The 18,071-nt window shown below is 41.0% G+C and overlaps 1 protein-coding gene across 3 annotated transcripts in view; it reads right to left on the bottom strand.

Moving 5' to 3' along the window:
- The window catches only part of LOC110055636 (receptor-type tyrosine-protein phosphatase F-like), a 29,120-nt gene that overhangs the window by 6,257 nt on the left and 4,792 nt on the right, over positions 1–18,071 (bottom strand). The window contains exons 4-22 of one of the 3 annotated variants that reach the window (XM_020762013.2): positions 17,093–17,401; positions 16,510–16,797; positions 15,815–16,129; positions 14,818–15,123; positions 13,656–13,967; positions 12,763–12,989; positions 11,943–12,024; positions 11,015–11,117; positions 10,336–10,385; positions 8,881–8,996; positions 7,934–8,024; positions 6,048–6,124; positions 5,544–5,580; positions 5,033–5,124; positions 4,098–4,220; positions 3,622–3,785; positions 2,738–2,873; positions 1,299–1,445; positions 819–912 (exon numbers count right to left, since the gene is read on the bottom strand). In XM_020762013.2, coding sequence (XP_020617672.2) covers positions 819–912; positions 1,299–1,445; positions 2,738–2,873; positions 3,622–3,785; positions 4,098–4,220; positions 5,033–5,124; positions 5,544–5,580; positions 6,048–6,124; positions 7,934–8,024; positions 8,881–8,996; positions 10,336–10,385; positions 11,015–11,117; positions 11,943–12,024; positions 12,763–12,989; positions 13,656–13,967; positions 14,818–15,123; positions 15,815–16,129; positions 16,510–16,797; positions 17,093–17,401 — 3,069 coding nt within the window. Of the gene's footprint in view, positions 1–818; positions 913–1,298; positions 1,446–2,737; positions 2,874–3,621; positions 3,786–4,097; positions 4,224–5,032; positions 5,125–5,543; positions 5,581–6,047; positions 6,125–7,933; positions 8,025–8,880; positions 8,997–10,335; positions 10,386–11,014; positions 11,118–11,942; positions 12,025–12,762; positions 12,990–13,655; positions 13,968–14,817; positions 15,124–15,814; positions 16,130–16,509; positions 16,798–17,092; positions 17,402–18,071 lie in introns of all 3 variants that reach the window. The other 2 variants (XM_089287424.1, XM_020762015.2) reach the window with 2 other exon arrangements.

Below are 18,071 nucleotides of genomic sequence, written 5' to 3'. Positions count from 1 at the left end.
CAAGTACATCTGGGACATTGCTATTTATGAGCAAAACATGGCCACGAACGGAGTGAAGAACATTAGGTCAAGCGCTGATCGTATGTAGAGTTTCCTTGTTTTATCAATTTTAGGCGTTCTCGACATAGCTAACTATCAGAACTGTCTGTGATTCGCTAGCTTGGAAGAAATTTATTTGCTGGCGATAATTGACGTAACGACAACATAATGAGTGTTCGCTAACCCATAATTATGGCCTAGTTTGTTTGAAGTTCAATCGATTCTCGATGTAGGAAGCTCTTGTTCAGTCCATTTAGGACGATGCAGGTTTTAGAAAGCTATAGATCAGCTCTCCGCCGCGGTTTTGATATGATAAGCCTTGTGGAAAGCTAGCTCTAGGACAGAATTGTGTCAAGATTATCAGTGACAAGTCAAATTCTGTGGCTATATTTTTGCGAATCCAGTCAGATATGTTTTTAACTAAACCGTATAAAATTTCTCCTTTCGCTAAACGGCAAAACTGGCCAAGAAGCAACAAAAACAGCACTAGCCGTATGTGCGATTCCAATAACATTTTTGCAAGAAGTCATGTGCATCATTTCAGGCTTAAAGGCCCGCAGGCGGGCTCCAAAATTACTTCAACACCATCCATACAACAAATACATTCGAAAACAGAAATGTCATACGCTATAATCTAAGAATATTTACAAGAATATTTTCAGCCTAAAATTGACAGAAGAATAAGAATACTCAGCCTCGGCCAGACGAACAATATTCTTATAAAAAATAACGAGCGTATCGAGGGTGACAATAAAAACATTGTTATATTTGTTGCTTACATGGCAATATCTCTGGACATCGGTTTTTCACAACGTTTTCTCGAACTAATGCTTCTCTGAAGAGGGCTGGGTTGGTAGAATAGTCTTGAAGATTCTGTGGAAAGAAAGAGAAACAAATGACGAACTACTGACATACGGTCACAAACTAGACATTATACAAGCCGTAACTGGCAAAAGTGAAGTGAATCTTATATCAGTCGAAGTTTAGTCCTTGGAATGTCGGCTTAAAGGAGTTTCGTCACGGCTTACGCATCTTGAAAAGTTTAGCCTAAATTTTTCAAGTTGGTTGTTTGTAATCCGTGTTAATCTTCTCCATCCTTAGCCATCCTTGTTCCTTTATGGTTGATCATTATCTCTGGTGTTTTTCTATCTTAGTGAACTATCATTTTCAGATTTCCTTCAATTTAAATGTAATTTTGTATGTGGCCAAAATAACTCAGAATGTCGTGACTGAGCTCCTTTAAGAAATATCACTGTCACCTCAAACTCATTTGCTCTTTGAGCGACGACTTCCGGCTCATCCCCAGTAACGCCTAGCAACACGCTGACCAGTTCACTTGACGGGATCGTAGTCTCACCACAAACACATGCGTCTCTAAGAACGTCATAGATAAATCGATATTGCTCCTAAAAAGGAAACGTGTCAAGTGACGTCATGTTAGATAGGAAATAACATGGGGTATGACCAAGCTCTCTGTTAGAAGATGTGTTAAAATCCAGCGCGACTGAACCTCACATCATATGTGGGATCAATCGTGAAACGAAATCCAAACGGTACTTCTTTCAAAGATTGTGAACGGTTCAAGAGAAAGAGGCCTTATGAAAGATAATAAACACAATAGCGTAAAATTTTATTTCGAAATCTTCTCTGATCCTCTGCCCTTAGAGATTGTCTGTTCCTAATTATTTACATTACCCGTTTCTATACAGTCTTACAAAGGGGAAAAAACGCTTTTCGCGACAAATAATGTTCGTGGACTGTCACTTGCGAATATTTTTGCGCCAAACGAAAATAGTCGTTTATATCCGAGGTTGAGCGTCATAGATAAAGCAGTTTTTCTTATAAGGAGAGAAGAATAGGACAAATTATTGTCACGGATTTCTTAACATTAAATACTGACTACGTATGTTACAAAGCTCAAAAACCTGTATAGAATTTAGAATTTTTAGTCGGTGATCACCAATTGTTATTATTTTGTAGTTATCACGGTTAGTCTTGTGATTCTTGGGCCGACTGCCCACACAGTGAGTCTTATGGCTTCAAGTTGTTTATCTTAGTTAAGCTCCGAACAAAACCCCATCGATGGTCATGTTTGGGTTCGTCTACTGGCCTTGGTCTGAATCTCCCACAAAGATCCTGTTTAAGTTACTTGTTCTCTAAACTTTAGTTTTCTATTGGTTGTTTCAAGAACTGTGTAGTTTGCTTCTGGAAGTCGTGTGGTAGTGTTTGGGTAAGTATTCTAAAAAGACGTTTAATCCTCCAAGGTCAGTTCGTCTCATGCGGCCTACACATGGCTACCGATAGGATATTTAAGTGCAGGTACATTTGTTAGTGACGTTGTAGTACTCTAATAGTGGTAGCACCTTCAGAAGAAGAAGTAGATGTAGAAGTTAGACGGAGAATAAAAGTCCGTGTAAAAAAAGCCCCAGAGACCAGAGTCTCGGTACCTCCTCGCTTAGAAGATAGAGAGATATCCAGTGCGTATTTACATAACTGGGTCATCTTGCATCTCTTGTAAGGTCTCACATGAATGACTTGAAACCCTTTGAGAGGACAATGGAAGAAACAACAGGAACAATGCCTCTCCCCCCCCCCCCCCCTAGCACCAAAACAATAACAGCCGCTGCAATGACGACAAATAGAATTACAAGCTTACGAGAGCTGCTACACTACTTCATAACTCACCCCGGGAACTCACCTCTGTTTGAACCATGTAGTTTCTCTGTTTCCTCATTTGTGCCACAAATCCATACACGTCTACTACCCTCTCAGTTTCCATTTGCTCCATGAGCGAGTCAATTGCAATAAAGCAGCCCGTTCGTCCAACACCGGCACTAAGAAAAATTTGAAACAGCGGCTTCTCTTATTGAAAGAACACAAAAAATCAAGTACGTACACCCGAACCACATTCATGCCGACACCAAAGAGGTCAAAGAAAGTGTCTGTATTTAACAAGATGTCCGTATGAAGGCATAGTTTGAAAAAAAAAAGGTCGACGAGTTAGGGACCCAAACTTTGACAACAACAACCGACTATCTTATTTTACCAGATTGACGAAAGGAAAAATAAACAGCATAAAAACAATTCACTTAATTAGGCCAAAAAAACTACTCTTAATAGTAAGAAAACTAGACAAGCTGAGGCTAGGTTAGGTGTCCGATTCAGCGTTAAATGTGAAATTTTATTGGAACTTGTCGTGCTGCAATGTTGCGTTGCAAGTTGAAACGTGTTACGAAGCGTGTTACGGTCCAAGTTACAACATGTTGCACGAAGTAGCCACGAGTCTTTCTTTGTGCAACATATTGCCGCAACTTGCAACACTGGTGGTACTACGCACAGTATTACCTTCCAACTTGCATTGCAACATTGTTGCTTAACATGCTGCGCGATAATTTTTCCCTCTTTACTCGGCCTCAAAGCGAGGTTTGAATGTATTGATTTGAAAAAGAGGAGTGGCTTGAAAGACGTTTTTTTTCTCTAAAGCAAAAAATTGGCAGGCCCAAGATTAGCTCGCGAACGCCAAACACCCTTACTGACATGAATTTACGTGATGTACCGTCCCGTTTAGGGATGACCACTGACCTGCAATGAACGACAACGGGTCCAGGATCAATAACCAGAGTTGCCTTCAACTTGTGATGAAACATCAAGAACGCTGCAGTGTCCCGCGGGACACAGTGATCAGGCCATGAGCTGAAGTGATACTGAGTGACCTCTCGTTTATCCATGTTATTGGGATCTGTTGACTTCAGTACGTAAAAAATGTAAATGTAACTTTTATTTACCTTGATGGAAGAGCTGTTATGAACTCGCAACAAAGTTTTTGAGAATCAAGATCAAAAGGCCAATTCCCTTATGAGATATGTCTGCAGGGAATTACAGTAGAAGAGAGTCGAACCCCTCACATTCTTTTATGCCAAATAGAAGTTTTGTTGTTAGGTCCAAAAAAGTTTCCGTACAAAAGTAGTGGTCGCATTTAGTGGAGTGGTCTACTGAATCTTCGTGTAGTAAAACTTCACATAACGTTTTAAGATAACCAACTGTAATGTTTAACTCACCCAAATAATAAATTCCCTGGTAGTCCAATCAGTCATAAGCATGCTACTAAGCACTGATACAACCACGTGACCGTACGCTGTCGGTTCTGACTCGTGCCAGTACTTCTCGCTCGCTGCATCTTCCTGTTTTTGAACAAATCGTCATTCTCACGTTCACAAAACAGTTCACCAATTCAATGTGATAACAAAGATACCTCACTTAAGTTTCTAACGTTGCCATTTGCCTGTTTTCTTTGTAAACATATGTCTCCAAAGTATTCACTCAATAGTACAATAGTCCAATCCCATTTTGTAACCTTTGTTGCCTTAGAAACTTCAAGTCACATGACCAAGAAATTGACACAACAAGATGTTCCCTGTTAATTCTTAGGAGACGGCACGAAGTTTGGCCACTAAAGCTTTAATGATTTATAAGTAAGATATACTTGAAATAAACGCAGGCACTTTGTGTCCCACATGAAGTCTTTATAGACCCTATTCATAGATGTCTGCCAATTAAAAATTCTTTAATAGTATTAAAATTAGCCCAGCTAACCTCGTTTTTGAGTTGGTAATTCAAAAGAACTTTTACTCTCAAACGAGATTAGTTGGGCTAATTTAAATGCATCCAAAAACAATTTAAATTAGCCGCCATTTATGAATACGGTCTATTAACTAATGAAGTTCCATTGCACCTTGACTGAAGAACTGCCCTCAGTTGTTCGAAGGCTAGAAAACGCTATCCACCGGATAAATCGCGATCCAGTGGATAAGTGTTGACAAACAAACCATGCTATCCGCTGGATAGTGATTTATCCGGTGGATAGCGTTATCCACCTTTTGAACAACCCGGGCCTGGAGTCTGAAACGTTTGCTTATTAAAACTAAATGCCCTATGATCCTAGAAGAAAAGGTGGAAATAACTACATGATGCGTTACAATTCCCATTAACGTACGTCTCTTCCCTGCATTTCAATCGTAACTATCGTTTTAACATTCTTTTCCCAAATCATCCGCCAGAAATCGTTGACTGTTTCCTTCAAGGGACCTAGAAAAAGTTACAAATAAAACATGTCACTGGTACTATAAAAGCCGAGAAAATCAAAAGGTTCTTTATAAAGAAACTCGCAGAATAAAGCAAATTGTAGGAGGACAGCGTGAGAACGAGAATAGGATTTTTTTTAAGTTAAACCACGCTATTAATTTTACCAACTACTGTTAGCTAGACGTTGTAAATCATAATAAAGTAACTATCGTTGGAACAATTACATCATAGGATTTTATCTAAGACTTTAAAGTGAGGACCGCTAATTGACTCAAGAACTCAGAGAGTGAAAAAGTTGATGAATTGACAAAATGCGCCCTCTGACTACATTGTCCTCATTCGAAATGTTTAACTGCCAAGGCTATGAAGGCTCCCTTAGTTAAATTAATATCATTAGCAAAATATTTTTCTTTTTGATATACCTTGGGTTGCGATGTACTTAGCTGGGAAACTGTATCCCTGAAAGTAAGTAAATTACAATTACTAAAATTACTTTATACTTCAGTAAATTATAATAGTACTACCATTTAGGTAAGAAAATTCTTATACCTTATGTAAGCCACTTAGTCAGTCCGCGAGTCTGTCAGTCTGCTAGTCCGTGAGTCACTCAGTCCGTCAGTCCGTCAGTCCGTCAGTCAGTCAGTCAGTCAGTCCGTCAGTCAGACAGTCAGTCAGTCGGACAGTCGGTTAGTCAGTCAGTCAGACATTCAGTCAGTCAGTCAGTCAATCAATCAATTTGATCCTTAATTTTTTGTCATTTTCTACATTGGTATCTTAAATATATTCTGGGACACAGATACTCAACATATACTCAACGCTCTGGATTTTTCGGGAAGAACACCGTTACAATTACAATCATCTAAATCAATGCAATAATAAATTCGAAATTAGAAACTCGTCGTCAATACAGCAAATAACAATCTTACATCTACATAATTAGCGTTGATGTAGTCTGACCCGGGAGTCTCTCTTTTGCCTGTGAGCACAACACGACTATGATCATCTGAAAAAAAAAAAAAATACAAAAACAAAAAACGTAGCTTTAAGTAACAAGACTTGTCAAGCTCATAATTAACTCAAAGGGAATCATAACCGCGATGTAGAGTTAGATATCAAATCTTACAGTATCTCTCCTTTTCTCCTTAGTTCTAGTTTCGAAAGAGGAAAAATACAAAACACTCGAGAAAGCGTTTCATCACATTCCCAAATGACGTCGAGTTTTGTCCAAAAATAATGTTGAAAAATATTTGCCACGTTTTATAAATTATCTGATCAAACTATCTTACTTATCGGTATTTGGAAGTGTGGTGAAACACTGTCTCTCTTGTTCGATGTATTATTTAACAAATAAAGAAGCCTCGACCGTGCTCTGTTCTGTTGTAAAGCACGCAGGAAGCGGTAGAGCACGAAAGAAGTGTAGGGGAAAACACGAGACGAAGTCGAGTGTTTTTCCCCACTTCTTGAGTGCTCTACCGCTTCCTAAGTGCTTTACAACAGAACAGAGCACACTCGAGGCTTCTTTATTTGTTTTATGATAAAGAATCTAATAATTTCCCCACGCATTTGGCTGAATTTTCAAACCAAACTTTATTTTCCAAACGAACAAAAGTGGCGTCACCCGTGCACTGTTCTCTGATAAAGCACGCTAAAATAAGCCAATCACAATCCTTGTTAGAATTATTCAAATAATTTGATTGGCTAACGAAGCGACAGCTGTCAATCACTAACTGGACTTCGGCTAAGCTTTCAGTTTCGAGTAGTTTGAGCGGCTTTTGAGAGAAGAACGATGCCTTCAAAGTTCGCTTTGAAGTTAATTTTTAAATACGGATCTAAAGGCAGGTGAAGGTTTATAATCCAGAGGAATCCGGCCGTATCGTGGCCCATGGAAACGTGTACTTTTCCAGTGGAAATTACGAAACGCGAAGCTCAAAGCTTGTGGATGAAAATGTGAAATGCCGAGTTGAATTTGAAAGGAGCTACAGTTATTTACGGCTTGTAGCCGCATGCAGCAAGATTGCCCGAACTAGCGTAAAAGTTAGAAAGACTAAACGGCTCCCACTGGTTCTACTCCGAGCACAGAAGAGAATATCAGAGCAAGCTTTGCACTGAGCACTCGTCGGTTCACTTCGCTGAGATGACCGGAGAACGAGCGTTACTACACTGCATGTAAGTGTTGTTTGAGCAATTGAGCATTTTTACAAAAATAAAGCTTCTCATTATAAACAGAGACACTTCAATTGTTGTTTTCTATCATTGTTTTACTTCTTAAGTATAATTTCTGCCTTCGTAACAAATATAATGTCTTTTATCGAAGCACTGTTTAGGTTGAGAATTTGTTTATTTCGTTACGTGTTTTGTCGGCGGGAATCTAGCAAAACTTGTTATTTTAGTACAGTTTTAACAATGGTCTCTGTGAGCCATATTTACTACAGACAACTAGCTCGTTTCCACTGCGTTTGTCTGAATCACAGGGGATGTTTAATTTGGCGCAAATTTGTCAAAATTCCGACGCAAAAATTTGAAAGCCAACTTACCGTCATCAACCCGTGCTCTGTTCTCTGATAAAGCACGCACTTTCAGCCAATCAGAGCGCGCGTTATATGGAAACTTTATTATAAAACTCCTTTGATTATATTCAGGACGCAGTATGTTACTCGAAGAAGCTAAACTTAAAATTAACTACACTACTGTTAATTTTAAAACTGATGCAAACATTCACATAGGAAAACGGAATAAAAAAATTGAAATATTGTTTCACATTTTACAGCTAGTGCAATGGTATATCCGTATAAGGACAACATTTTCAACTTACATGCCACTATGTTACAATAGCGATTCTTGCTTCTGTTATGCGCATCCTGACTGGCTTCCCAAGTCGATTTCCAGGTGAGAAGATCAAGGCACTGAAAAGTAAAATAAAAATAGTGTATAATATGTTTAAGCAGCATGAAAAAACACCTTGTTATTATATTCCTTGAATGGGAACAGCTGCCTTCTCCACCAGCTTTACTTAGCGGAATGAGTCGGTCGAGCGCGAAGTGCGAGGGAGCTTGGAACGAGGATTGATCTCCGCCGCGATGTTCATTTTTGTTTGCGGGCGACTGGGGACGAGGCAGCGGTAACATGTGAACTCTAAGCTGACTTTCGGCCCATGTGTAGCTCTATATGTCAGCTGGTAGGCCAGATGTTATAGTGAGAAGGTCATGAGTTCAGATGTTCCTTTTAAGGTCTAAATCTTTTTAGGCGTCACGTCGATTGCTTAAATTTGTAAACACAATTGCAATGATCAGCTTTTCCCTTTGAACATCTTGAGGATCTCTTGACAATTATAGTCTGTATACAGTCACCCCCTCCGCCCCTTCTCCCGATTTTTTCAGGGTAGGGGGCGGCTATACACCGGCTAGAGAATTACTGCAAGGAATCCTAGCGTGTTACACGAAGTGAAATTATGCCGCTGTTAACATATCGTAGTTCTACTGGATGTAAGCTCAAAATTACATAACAGAATAGGAAGAAAGTTTCTCGCTGTTTTCAATCAAACAAGTTAAAATTGAAAACGCCAGCTTCGTTATTTCAAGCTCTATTTCCACCCTGGCCATTTTCATCATCATCATCATCATCATCATCATCATCATCACCATTTTATGTCATCCTCGCTTCTAAATGTGTTCATTGGCCAAATAATATTGTTTAAATTCAATCTTTTGTTGTTGTCTTGTTTGATCTTTAATGTATATTTCCTTCTCGAAATCTTCTTACCCTAAACTCGTCGTTAAATAAGGCGTTGTTGTTGTCATGGAAACGAGCACAGTGTTCTACAAGCTCCTTAACAGGAACTGGTCGCCTGGGGCGAGCGCTCTGTGATACGATGGACACTACAAGACAATAACATGAAGTTTTCGATTAGTACTTATTCTATAGAAGCACCAAAAGATGTTTCAAAAAGGTTGCTTATAGAGTTGGTAATAGACGAAGAATATTCCAGCCTATTATGATTTCTTCCTAATGGGTTTCTTCCTAATGGGTTTCTTCCTAAGCATTTTGTCATCAGGCAAGTTGTCCTAACTAGAGGGAGGCACTGTAAGATTAAGTGTCTTGCCCAAGAGCACAACGCAAAGATTCCAGACAGAGCTCGAACCCAGACCACTTGATCGGGAAACCGGTAAACAACCCGTAAGGCCACTACGTCTATCACACAGGTTAATGGATTCTAATTGAAAAACTTAGCTCTGAGAAAGGGCTAGGCCCGAAACGTCTGGTACATAATTGAGTTTATTTTGGCACTTTTTTATCACTGTTTACAACTTTTGAACTATTTAGACTGTGCCAGGCAGCCACGGATCCTTTTGGATTACTAACAGTTACTCTAATGGTATTAGGTTGTCTAGAAGCTCCAGTTAGTTAACCTAAATGCAAGGGACTGGAAATCACAGATGACCTTCAAAATTTTTCACGTTTTTCTAAGAGAAGCTTGGAAATGGAGGTAAAGACGGCGGCATCGGCTGCAGAGGCGGATCTAGGGGGAGGGTGCAGGGGGTGCGCAACTCCCCCCTCCCCGGGAGATCAAGCCTTCGTCTTTGTATACGCTTTTAAAATTTGTTTACCTCACCAGTCAGTTACACCATCCCTTACTGGTGCACCCCCTCCCAAGAAAAATCCCGGATCCGCCCCTGCGTCCCTTAAAAATCACACTGGAGCGTAAAAATATTATGAAGCTTAACAATTTTTATAGAATTGAGTTCTTTTTAGTTCGTGATCACCAATTGCTTATCATATTGTAGTTAACACGTTCGTCTTGTGATTCTAGGGCCCGACTTCCCACACAGTGAGTCTTATAACTTCAGGTTGTTTATTTTAGTTTATCGAGAATACTTAAGTTCCGAACAATACCCCATCGATGGTCATGTTTGAGTTTGTCTACTGGCCTTGGTCTGAATCTCCCACAAAGATCCTGTTTAGGTTTCTTGTTCTCTAAACTTTAGTTTCTATTGGTTGTTTCAAGAACTTTGTGGTTCGCTTCTGAAAGTCGTGTGGTAGTGTTTGGACTAGTATTCTAAAAAAATATTTAATCCTCCAAGTTCAGTTCGTTCCGTGTGGCCGTAGAGAGTGCAAGACAGAAGTCCGTGAAATGAAAGCCCCCAAAGACCAGAGTCTCGGAACCTCCTCGCTTAGAAGACTGAGAGATATCCAATAAAAAGGTCAAAACCAACTTACATGTACGTTTATGAATGTCAGCATGATTTTTCGAGCGTCGTGATTCTCGTCTGCAAAAAACGTGTGACAATTTAAGAATGCTTTCCATTCTGTATGATATATCTTCATTCATTATTTGATCAGATTCTATACACTTCAATCAAAATAATCAACTTTCTAGACTACCAGTTAACTAAACTTTGTCAATGAAAATTATGTAAGATTGAGGAAGATACAATAAAGGGATCTCCAGATGTAAGCATTCTAAATTGTTGGAGTATAACCTCAAAAACTTCATAAAGCAAAACGTAATTCTAATCTGTTTGTATGGCCATAATGAGGTAACTAGAGTATAAAACTAGGACATAAAGAACAGTATGTGTGGCAACAATTATGCTGGCCTGCGAGCAGGCTCATCTTTGAGTCACGCGCGCGAGCGGCGAAGAGCGAGGCGATCCGGCGGGAAGGAGTCTGGTGAAGAGGCACCAAGAAAGTTCTCGTCTCGCGGCTTCGCCGCTCGATTTCGCGCGCGCAGCTACGCCGCGCGCACTTGTGTCCCAACATGAGCCTGCTCGCAGGCTACAATTATGCTCGTTACATCGGGATTGTGCAGTATTTCCTCTCGAATATTTGTTAAACTAAGCTTAATTTAAATAGAATAAGAAAACAAATGGCGGAGTAAAGAGTGCATTATACAAACCTAACAAGGACAAATATAGTGACCAACACCAGAAGTAAAACAACAGTAGCCAGTCCAGCGACAAGCCATATAAACTTGAACTTGATATTGTTAGGTTTACGACCTGGAAAATTAAATGCGCTTGTTATTTAGACCTAACCGTACCTTTTTTCTTCTCTTCGGCGGCATATCAAGCGAGTTTGGTCGACTCACGGTTCGTATTTCGCTGAAACCAACCAAGCCTGATATGCTGCCAAAGGATACCATTGAGAATGGTACAATTAGATATTAAACGTATCCCAGATATGACCAGAAATTCAGCGATATCAGGTCAGTGACTTGATATTGCAAGATATCAGCACAGTAGACAAAGATTCTGATTGGTTTGTCGCGAACTTTGATGTGGGAAAGGTTTTGCGGCAGTGAAATGCCGCGAAAATATAACGCCACTTCCGGTTTTAGTGTCTTCGTTGTTTGTAAGAGTTTGTAGAGAAGTCTAACAACACTTTTGTTAGAAAGCCTCTTGAAACGAGCGGAGGTACATCAAATTACGAGTGGATAAACTAGGCAGCCAGCAATTATTAAATTCTCTATGCATAACAGGGGTACAAAGCTTTAAGTTCTCAGTCGCTTTCCTAACGCTGAACTTGAAACTGGAGGATCGATTTCGGAAATTTGAGAAGTTGAGGACGGAACGACGGTGGAAACTGTGACCGTTTGGAGGGTAGGGTAAGTTTATTTACCTACTGAAAAGCGGTTTTTAACAACTTACTTCAAATATTAAAATGTAGGATTGCATTTGTTGATCAGTCATGGAAGCTCACGAAGTAGATCACCTCTTCCTTTACTTACTTGTTAACGTAAAACTACCTCAGTTTAATAAAGTAAAGCTTGTGTCTTTGTTATCGTTATAAGCACACACTAGAACGTTGAAAGAGGAAATATTTACCTTCCGATGTCTGAATGTTGGGCGAGTGTTGAACCGTAATCTCATCGCTCATCTGTCCTGGTAATGAGTTGAATGCTTGTACCTAGGGTGGAGAGGGTAACATTGCACCAATACTTACTAGTGTAAGACTGTATCAGTCAAAGGGTAAAAACGGGTGTACATGGGGGAGGGGAGGGGTCATTGCTATCTTTTTGGTAATCTCTGAGCGACGAGGTTATCTTTTTCACGCTGCATTTTTCAACTTAATCATTTTCGAATATTTCAAATTGGAAACGTACACATGTACGTTTGACTACGTTTACAATATTTTTAGATTTCGACAACTTAAGCCCTGGCCAAATGGACTCGCAAGTAGACGCAAGTTGAAAACTTCGGTATACTTGCGAGTCCGTTTGGCCAGGCCTTGGGTGCACTTGCGTTGACTTGCGATGACTTGCGCTCACTTTAGTCGAGATCAAATTAGCACGCAAGTCGACACAAGTTGTTCGCCGTTTGGCCACTCAACCCAAATCAACGCAAGTTGAGTGAAGTCCATTCGTTGTTATGGCAACCTATTAGCCGATGAAATACAGGGTATTGGCAGTGGCGAGGGACTAAGCCTGTGGCCTTGAAGTGTTATACTTGCGTGCACTTGCGAAGAAACTTGCGAGTCCGTTTGGCCTGTGCTTTATACACGTTTTAAGAACCTCCGTTTTGACCAAAAACGTACCAATAGATTTCCATCAACGTGACTTAAACGACGCGAATGAAAAATCATACGTATACATGGGGGTCTGCCAGTAAGAACTTGTCTAACTGAGTTCTTTTTTTTTTTACTTACTTTTATCTTGTACTCAGCCTCGACATCAGGAAGAGTCACCTCATATGTCACATACTCTTTGTCGACGTCAGAGTGCAAGGTATAAGTTTTAGTAACTCCGTCGCTATCGCGAAAGTGAAGTACGTATTTTTTGATGATGCCGTTTGTTTCCTCCGGTTTTCTCCATTGAAGAACTAGACGAGATTTCTCCTTCTGCTTCACTGAAATCCTGCGTGGAGGAGAGGGAACTGGAACGGACAGAGGTAACGGCCGATTAGACCGAGCCCAACTAATAGAGGGTCAAAAAATGACACAGGGGCGTAGCCAGGATTTTTCATAGGTGGGGGGGGGGGGGTCACACTGTGTCAAAGTGAGGGTACTCACCAGGTAGTTATGTCGTTTTTGCCACCTGTTACAGGTTATTGGCCTAAAAAAGGCTTACAACAGGGAGGGTAACGGGCACCCCTGGACCCCTCCCCAGATACGCCCCTGTGACATGTCCAGCGAACGGCCAAACCAACACAAAAATAGAAAAAAAGACTCCTATTCAAAGGAAATACAACGGAATATTTTCACTTTAGTGTAAATATAGCTGAAGAAAGAGGGCTAAAATTTAATTTTGACGTGCGCCATTTGTCGTAAACGGAATTCCTAACCTCTCTAATACTTCTCCTAGCACTAACTAGATTAAGAATTAGCCACAGAAAACTGAAGTTTAGAGTCTGGCTTATGCATTATCAACAGCAATAGCCAGATCACGACCAATCATTTTGCTCAGCCTGGCCAAAAAATGTCATTCGGCATATGGCATACCTCCATTCACTTACTATGTAACTGAATCAGAACTCGCTTGTAGGACTTAACTAAGGGACAAAGTATAATTTAGATCAGATAAAGCGGGTCCTTGACCGTACCATCTTCTGGCATAATAATATCCACATGAGCAGAAAATTTGCCCCAGTTGTCCTGCCCAACCTCCTCTCGCACCATGAACGAGTACATGTTATAAGGCTTCAGTCCACCAACTTGAGTTTCTCTGCGGTACGGGTTTCCAGCATTCACGATCTTATGACCATCCACATTAGAGTCAGCGGGGTTACCCACATGAAGCCACTTTACCATATAACGCGTCACGAGCCCCTTGAGGCCTGGGTGCGACTGCCAAGTGACACGCACACTCTGTGGGCTTTCTATAACTACGTGGACTCCTTCAGGACTGTTTGGAACTGCAAAAAATGTTAAGTTTGAACTGAAGTGTCTTGTGTTCATTATTCGGAGCTTATTCCAGTTTCTGTAGCATGAAGCGATTATGCGTGTCCTTTTATATGCCTGTACCATTGTGTTATTTTGTGTTGTGTTCTTGGGAAAGACACTTTACTCTCACGTGGCCTCTCTCCACCCAGGTGTATAAATGAGTACCGGCGAATTTAATCCTGGGGTTAGCCCTGCGATAGACTGGCATCCCATTCAGGGGGGAGTAGAAATACTCCTAGTCGCTTCATGCTACTGAAACCGGGATAAGCTCCGGTCTGATGAGCCACTTGGCTCGTATGCAGACTTAACTTATCTACCGGTGGAGAGGGACACTGTGATAGTAAAGTGTTATGCCCAAGAACACAACACAATGACCCACACCAGGGCTTGAACTCGGTAAGCCAAATCCGGAGTCCAGCACACTAATCGTTATGTCAGCAAACTTCTAGAAACTGCTATGTTTTACATAGCGCTATTAACATCAATAAAGGTCTTTTAATTAACAAATAAAGAAGCCTAAGCCGTGTATTACACTCTAATAAAACACGACGGGCATTTGAGAACACGAGGGAAATGCGGAAAACACGAGCCGCAGGCGAGTGTTTTCTACATTTCTCGAGTGTTCTCAAATGTCTGGAGTGTTTTACCACAGCGTAATACACGGCTTAGGCTTCTTCATTTGCTTTATGATCAGAGCGCGCGCAGGGTCCCATCTATATTATAACACCTTAGAAGCTGCATGATAAAAAGTTCACTCCTCTCCTTTCAACTGCACTTTCCTGTTGTAGCAAAGACTATTAACCATATACCGTTAAAATTTACCTGGTTGGGGAGTGGAAACAAACTCCTTTTCGCTATTGGGGCCAACGCCCTTTCTTGTAAAGCCCGTGATCCAAACGCGATACCTCGTCAGCGGTTTCATGCTGTCCAAAGTAACATGCGTCACAGATCCATTTACAGTCATCACGTTCTTGATGACGGGATAGCTCGTGTCTTCCTGGCTGTAGTGCACGTGATATCCCTGTAGTATTCCTTTCACATGGTGTTTTGGAATGGGTTCCCACTGCACGAACACTGAGTTGGAAGTTTTGGCGTACACTTGAAGAAGTCGGGGGGCACGTGATGGCACTAGTTCGAAGACGAATGGCAGAACAGCAGAATGAAGATTGCTAGAGAACACTTAACGTATTGTTTGTAGGGAATGTTGTTATTAACGTTTGCCAATTAGGTCTGTAGCAGGATTCGGTTCATATTGCCCGCTCGCGGAGTTTCCTCTATAATAAGTTACGTTCTTGACAATCATGAAGTGATATGCAAATTCTGTTATGATCCCGTTGGCGCGTTTGATTCGAGTTCTTCCTACTGAAGGTAACCTAAAAACCCACTCAGCCGTTGCAGTCGCCAAATGAACTGTTCGTAGTTAGAAAGTGTCAGTGTTATATGAAGTTGCTAAGAAGGACCAACATGGAAACAATAGCAACATCAGTAATGCGCAGGAAATGGCATTGGATTGGCCATACGCTCAGAAGAGATAGCAACAATGTGGCAAGACAAGCGTTGAACAATCAGCCAAAAAGGAAAGAGGAAAGTGGGACGGCCAAGGAACAAATGAAAGTGGTCCATGCTGCAGAAGTTGGAAAGAGTGGGCTACTCCTGAGAGAGAGTCAAAGCATTAGCAAAGAACCGTGTGCATTGGAAGGTACGGAGGACGCCCTATGCTCCCTCGGGGGGTTGATAAGAGATAAATGATGATGCGTGTTAATAGATGAGAAGAGGTTCATTAAGGTTCATCATGTGAAGCATTGCTGGATATACTCACCATCTTCATCAGTTGTGACTGTCACCGGACTACTGGAGGGACCGCTGCCCATAACAGTGAATGCAGACACCCAAACATCATAAGACGTAAATGGTTCTAAAGCTTTGATTTCTAGACTCTGACCCGATGTATTGACTGATAGGGCTCCAACATGGTTGGTTGAGCGTTTGACCTTTGACCTCCCAGTCCTGTAATACACGTGATAGCCTCTTAAAATACCATGGACATACTTCTCAGGGACTGGACTCCATTCGATCAAGATACTGCGAGTCCCAGTGCTCCTGGCCTGCAGCGAGTCTGGAGCGCGACTGGGAACTGGTTACAAAAAGTTAATGTTAGAAACATGAGATGCTACACCGGTGGGGAAATTTAATGTGCCGTATTTTATTAAGTTATCCTAATGGAAGTAGCTGCCCACACAAAATAATCGTGTCATCATTGTTTTCCAATGAGCTTTTGCTAACTCAAAATCATTGAAAAACTCTCAAACAAGCCTGCCATTTTGAACATGATTTTGGCATAAAGTTAGTGCCGAGTGCCTATGTGAGGAGACCAGTTCAGTCAGGGTGGGAAAAATTTTCCTTTCGACCTGCAAAACGGATTTTTTTTGTCTGACCTGTCGTGGCTATTATTTTCTGTTCTTGGCAAAGGGTCTACTTACAAAAGCGAAGAAAAACACAGAGAAAGGAGCTCACCATCTTCCATAGTAGTGACCGTAACTGCCGAACTAGTTTCTCCCAGTCCCTCATGTGTCATAGATGTTACTGTCACCGTGTAAGTGGAGAATTTTTCGAGACTTGTCAACTGCACGATTGACTTTCTGGACCCTATCTTCTTCGTGTAAGCCTTCCCTGAAGCGTCTTTGTACACCACGTGATAAGCTGTTAAAGTATCGGTTGGAGATGTGTAAACTGGATCCCACGTCACCGTCAAACAGGTTGAACAAGGACTGAACACATTGACGTTTTGTGGAGCCTCTGGAACTGTGAAGAGAATGTACAGGTGGTCATTAATTGAAAAACTTTCTATGATTGGGCATTTGGTTACCGGATCGTCCACTCAACTTAACAAAAGTTTCGTTAAAGAGAACATCGAGTAGGTTCGTGTAATAATTTCATACGAACTTCTTCTCTTCAAGGTAGCCAGTTGGAGATGACCACAGGCACTTTCACTTTAGATGGTTTATACTTTCCTCAGCCTTGTTAAAAAGTGTTGTTTCTTTAAGTTAAAACGACAATAAAAGTAATGGGAATAAATGGGGTAAAATCATCTTCTCACCATGCTTTGTAGTGATATTAAGCACGCGGCCAAGAACACCGTTCCTTATCCAGCCCCTGATACGAGTGAACCCCGTCAGCCGCACCCCATACGTAGTGTTCTGTTTGAGTCCTACGATGACTATGCTGAGAGTTGATTGGTTGACTTGAATGATGCGGTTATCATGGGACACCCGAGGCATCTTCCAGTAGATGACGTAATAACCTCGAAGGATTCCGTTGACGTGTTCTTGAGGTATTGGTGCCCAGGCTACCCTGATAGCTGTGTAATTGGCCGTCAGAGATGTAATACGAGGAGCAACTGAAGGAACTGCAAGTCAGACAAGGAGGTAATAATAATATAGCATTGCTGGGACGCTTAGATCGTCAATCCGTCATAACGAGAAATCTGATCTTTAAGGTTACATAATCCCATGAGAGGGCTACTTTTGTCGAAATATTTCTTTTTAAACAACAACAACAACAACTTGCTGTCAGTAAAACTAACATTTCCCAAAATATGAGAGTAAAATCTTAAAACGGTTTTTCATTAATATGACTCGATTTCTAACCAAATAATGTTTAATTGTGGTATGCCTCTGCAGTTTGAATTAGCGCAACTTTGCGCGTTGTACCAAACCTTTACTCGAGTAACATGTAATACTATCGAAAAAAAAAATGATATAACTGGCACGCCGGCATGATGCAAAGAGGCTACTTCCATTAAACACTCAAACTTATTAACAAAAGATTTCTTGCTCAGAAATTGTCTTTTATTGCTAAGGGAAATAGTTAACTCGCCGAGTGTACTGTTGAGGTATATAAGCAAGTCCGAACTTTTAAGAACGCCTCGAGCTTCTCGCACTTCTCAAGTGTCGTTAAAAGTTCACAAGTGCATAAATCACCCAATGCACTGACTCATGCACTGACGAGGCCGCGCGCGATGTGGGTCTAGCACATGTGCTTGATGGCGATTTCTTGAACTAAAATCCACCAATCAT

Source organism: Orbicella faveolata, unplaced genomic scaffold, assembly GCF_042242905.1.
Source record: "Orbicella faveolata isolate gen_17 unplaced genomic scaffold, um_ofav_v1 contig_14, whole genome shotgun sequence".
Lineage (NCBI taxonomy): Eukaryota > Metazoa > Cnidaria > Anthozoa > Scleractinia > Merulinidae > Orbicella > Orbicella faveolata.
This window is presented reverse-complemented; position numbering and strand designations above follow the sequence as displayed.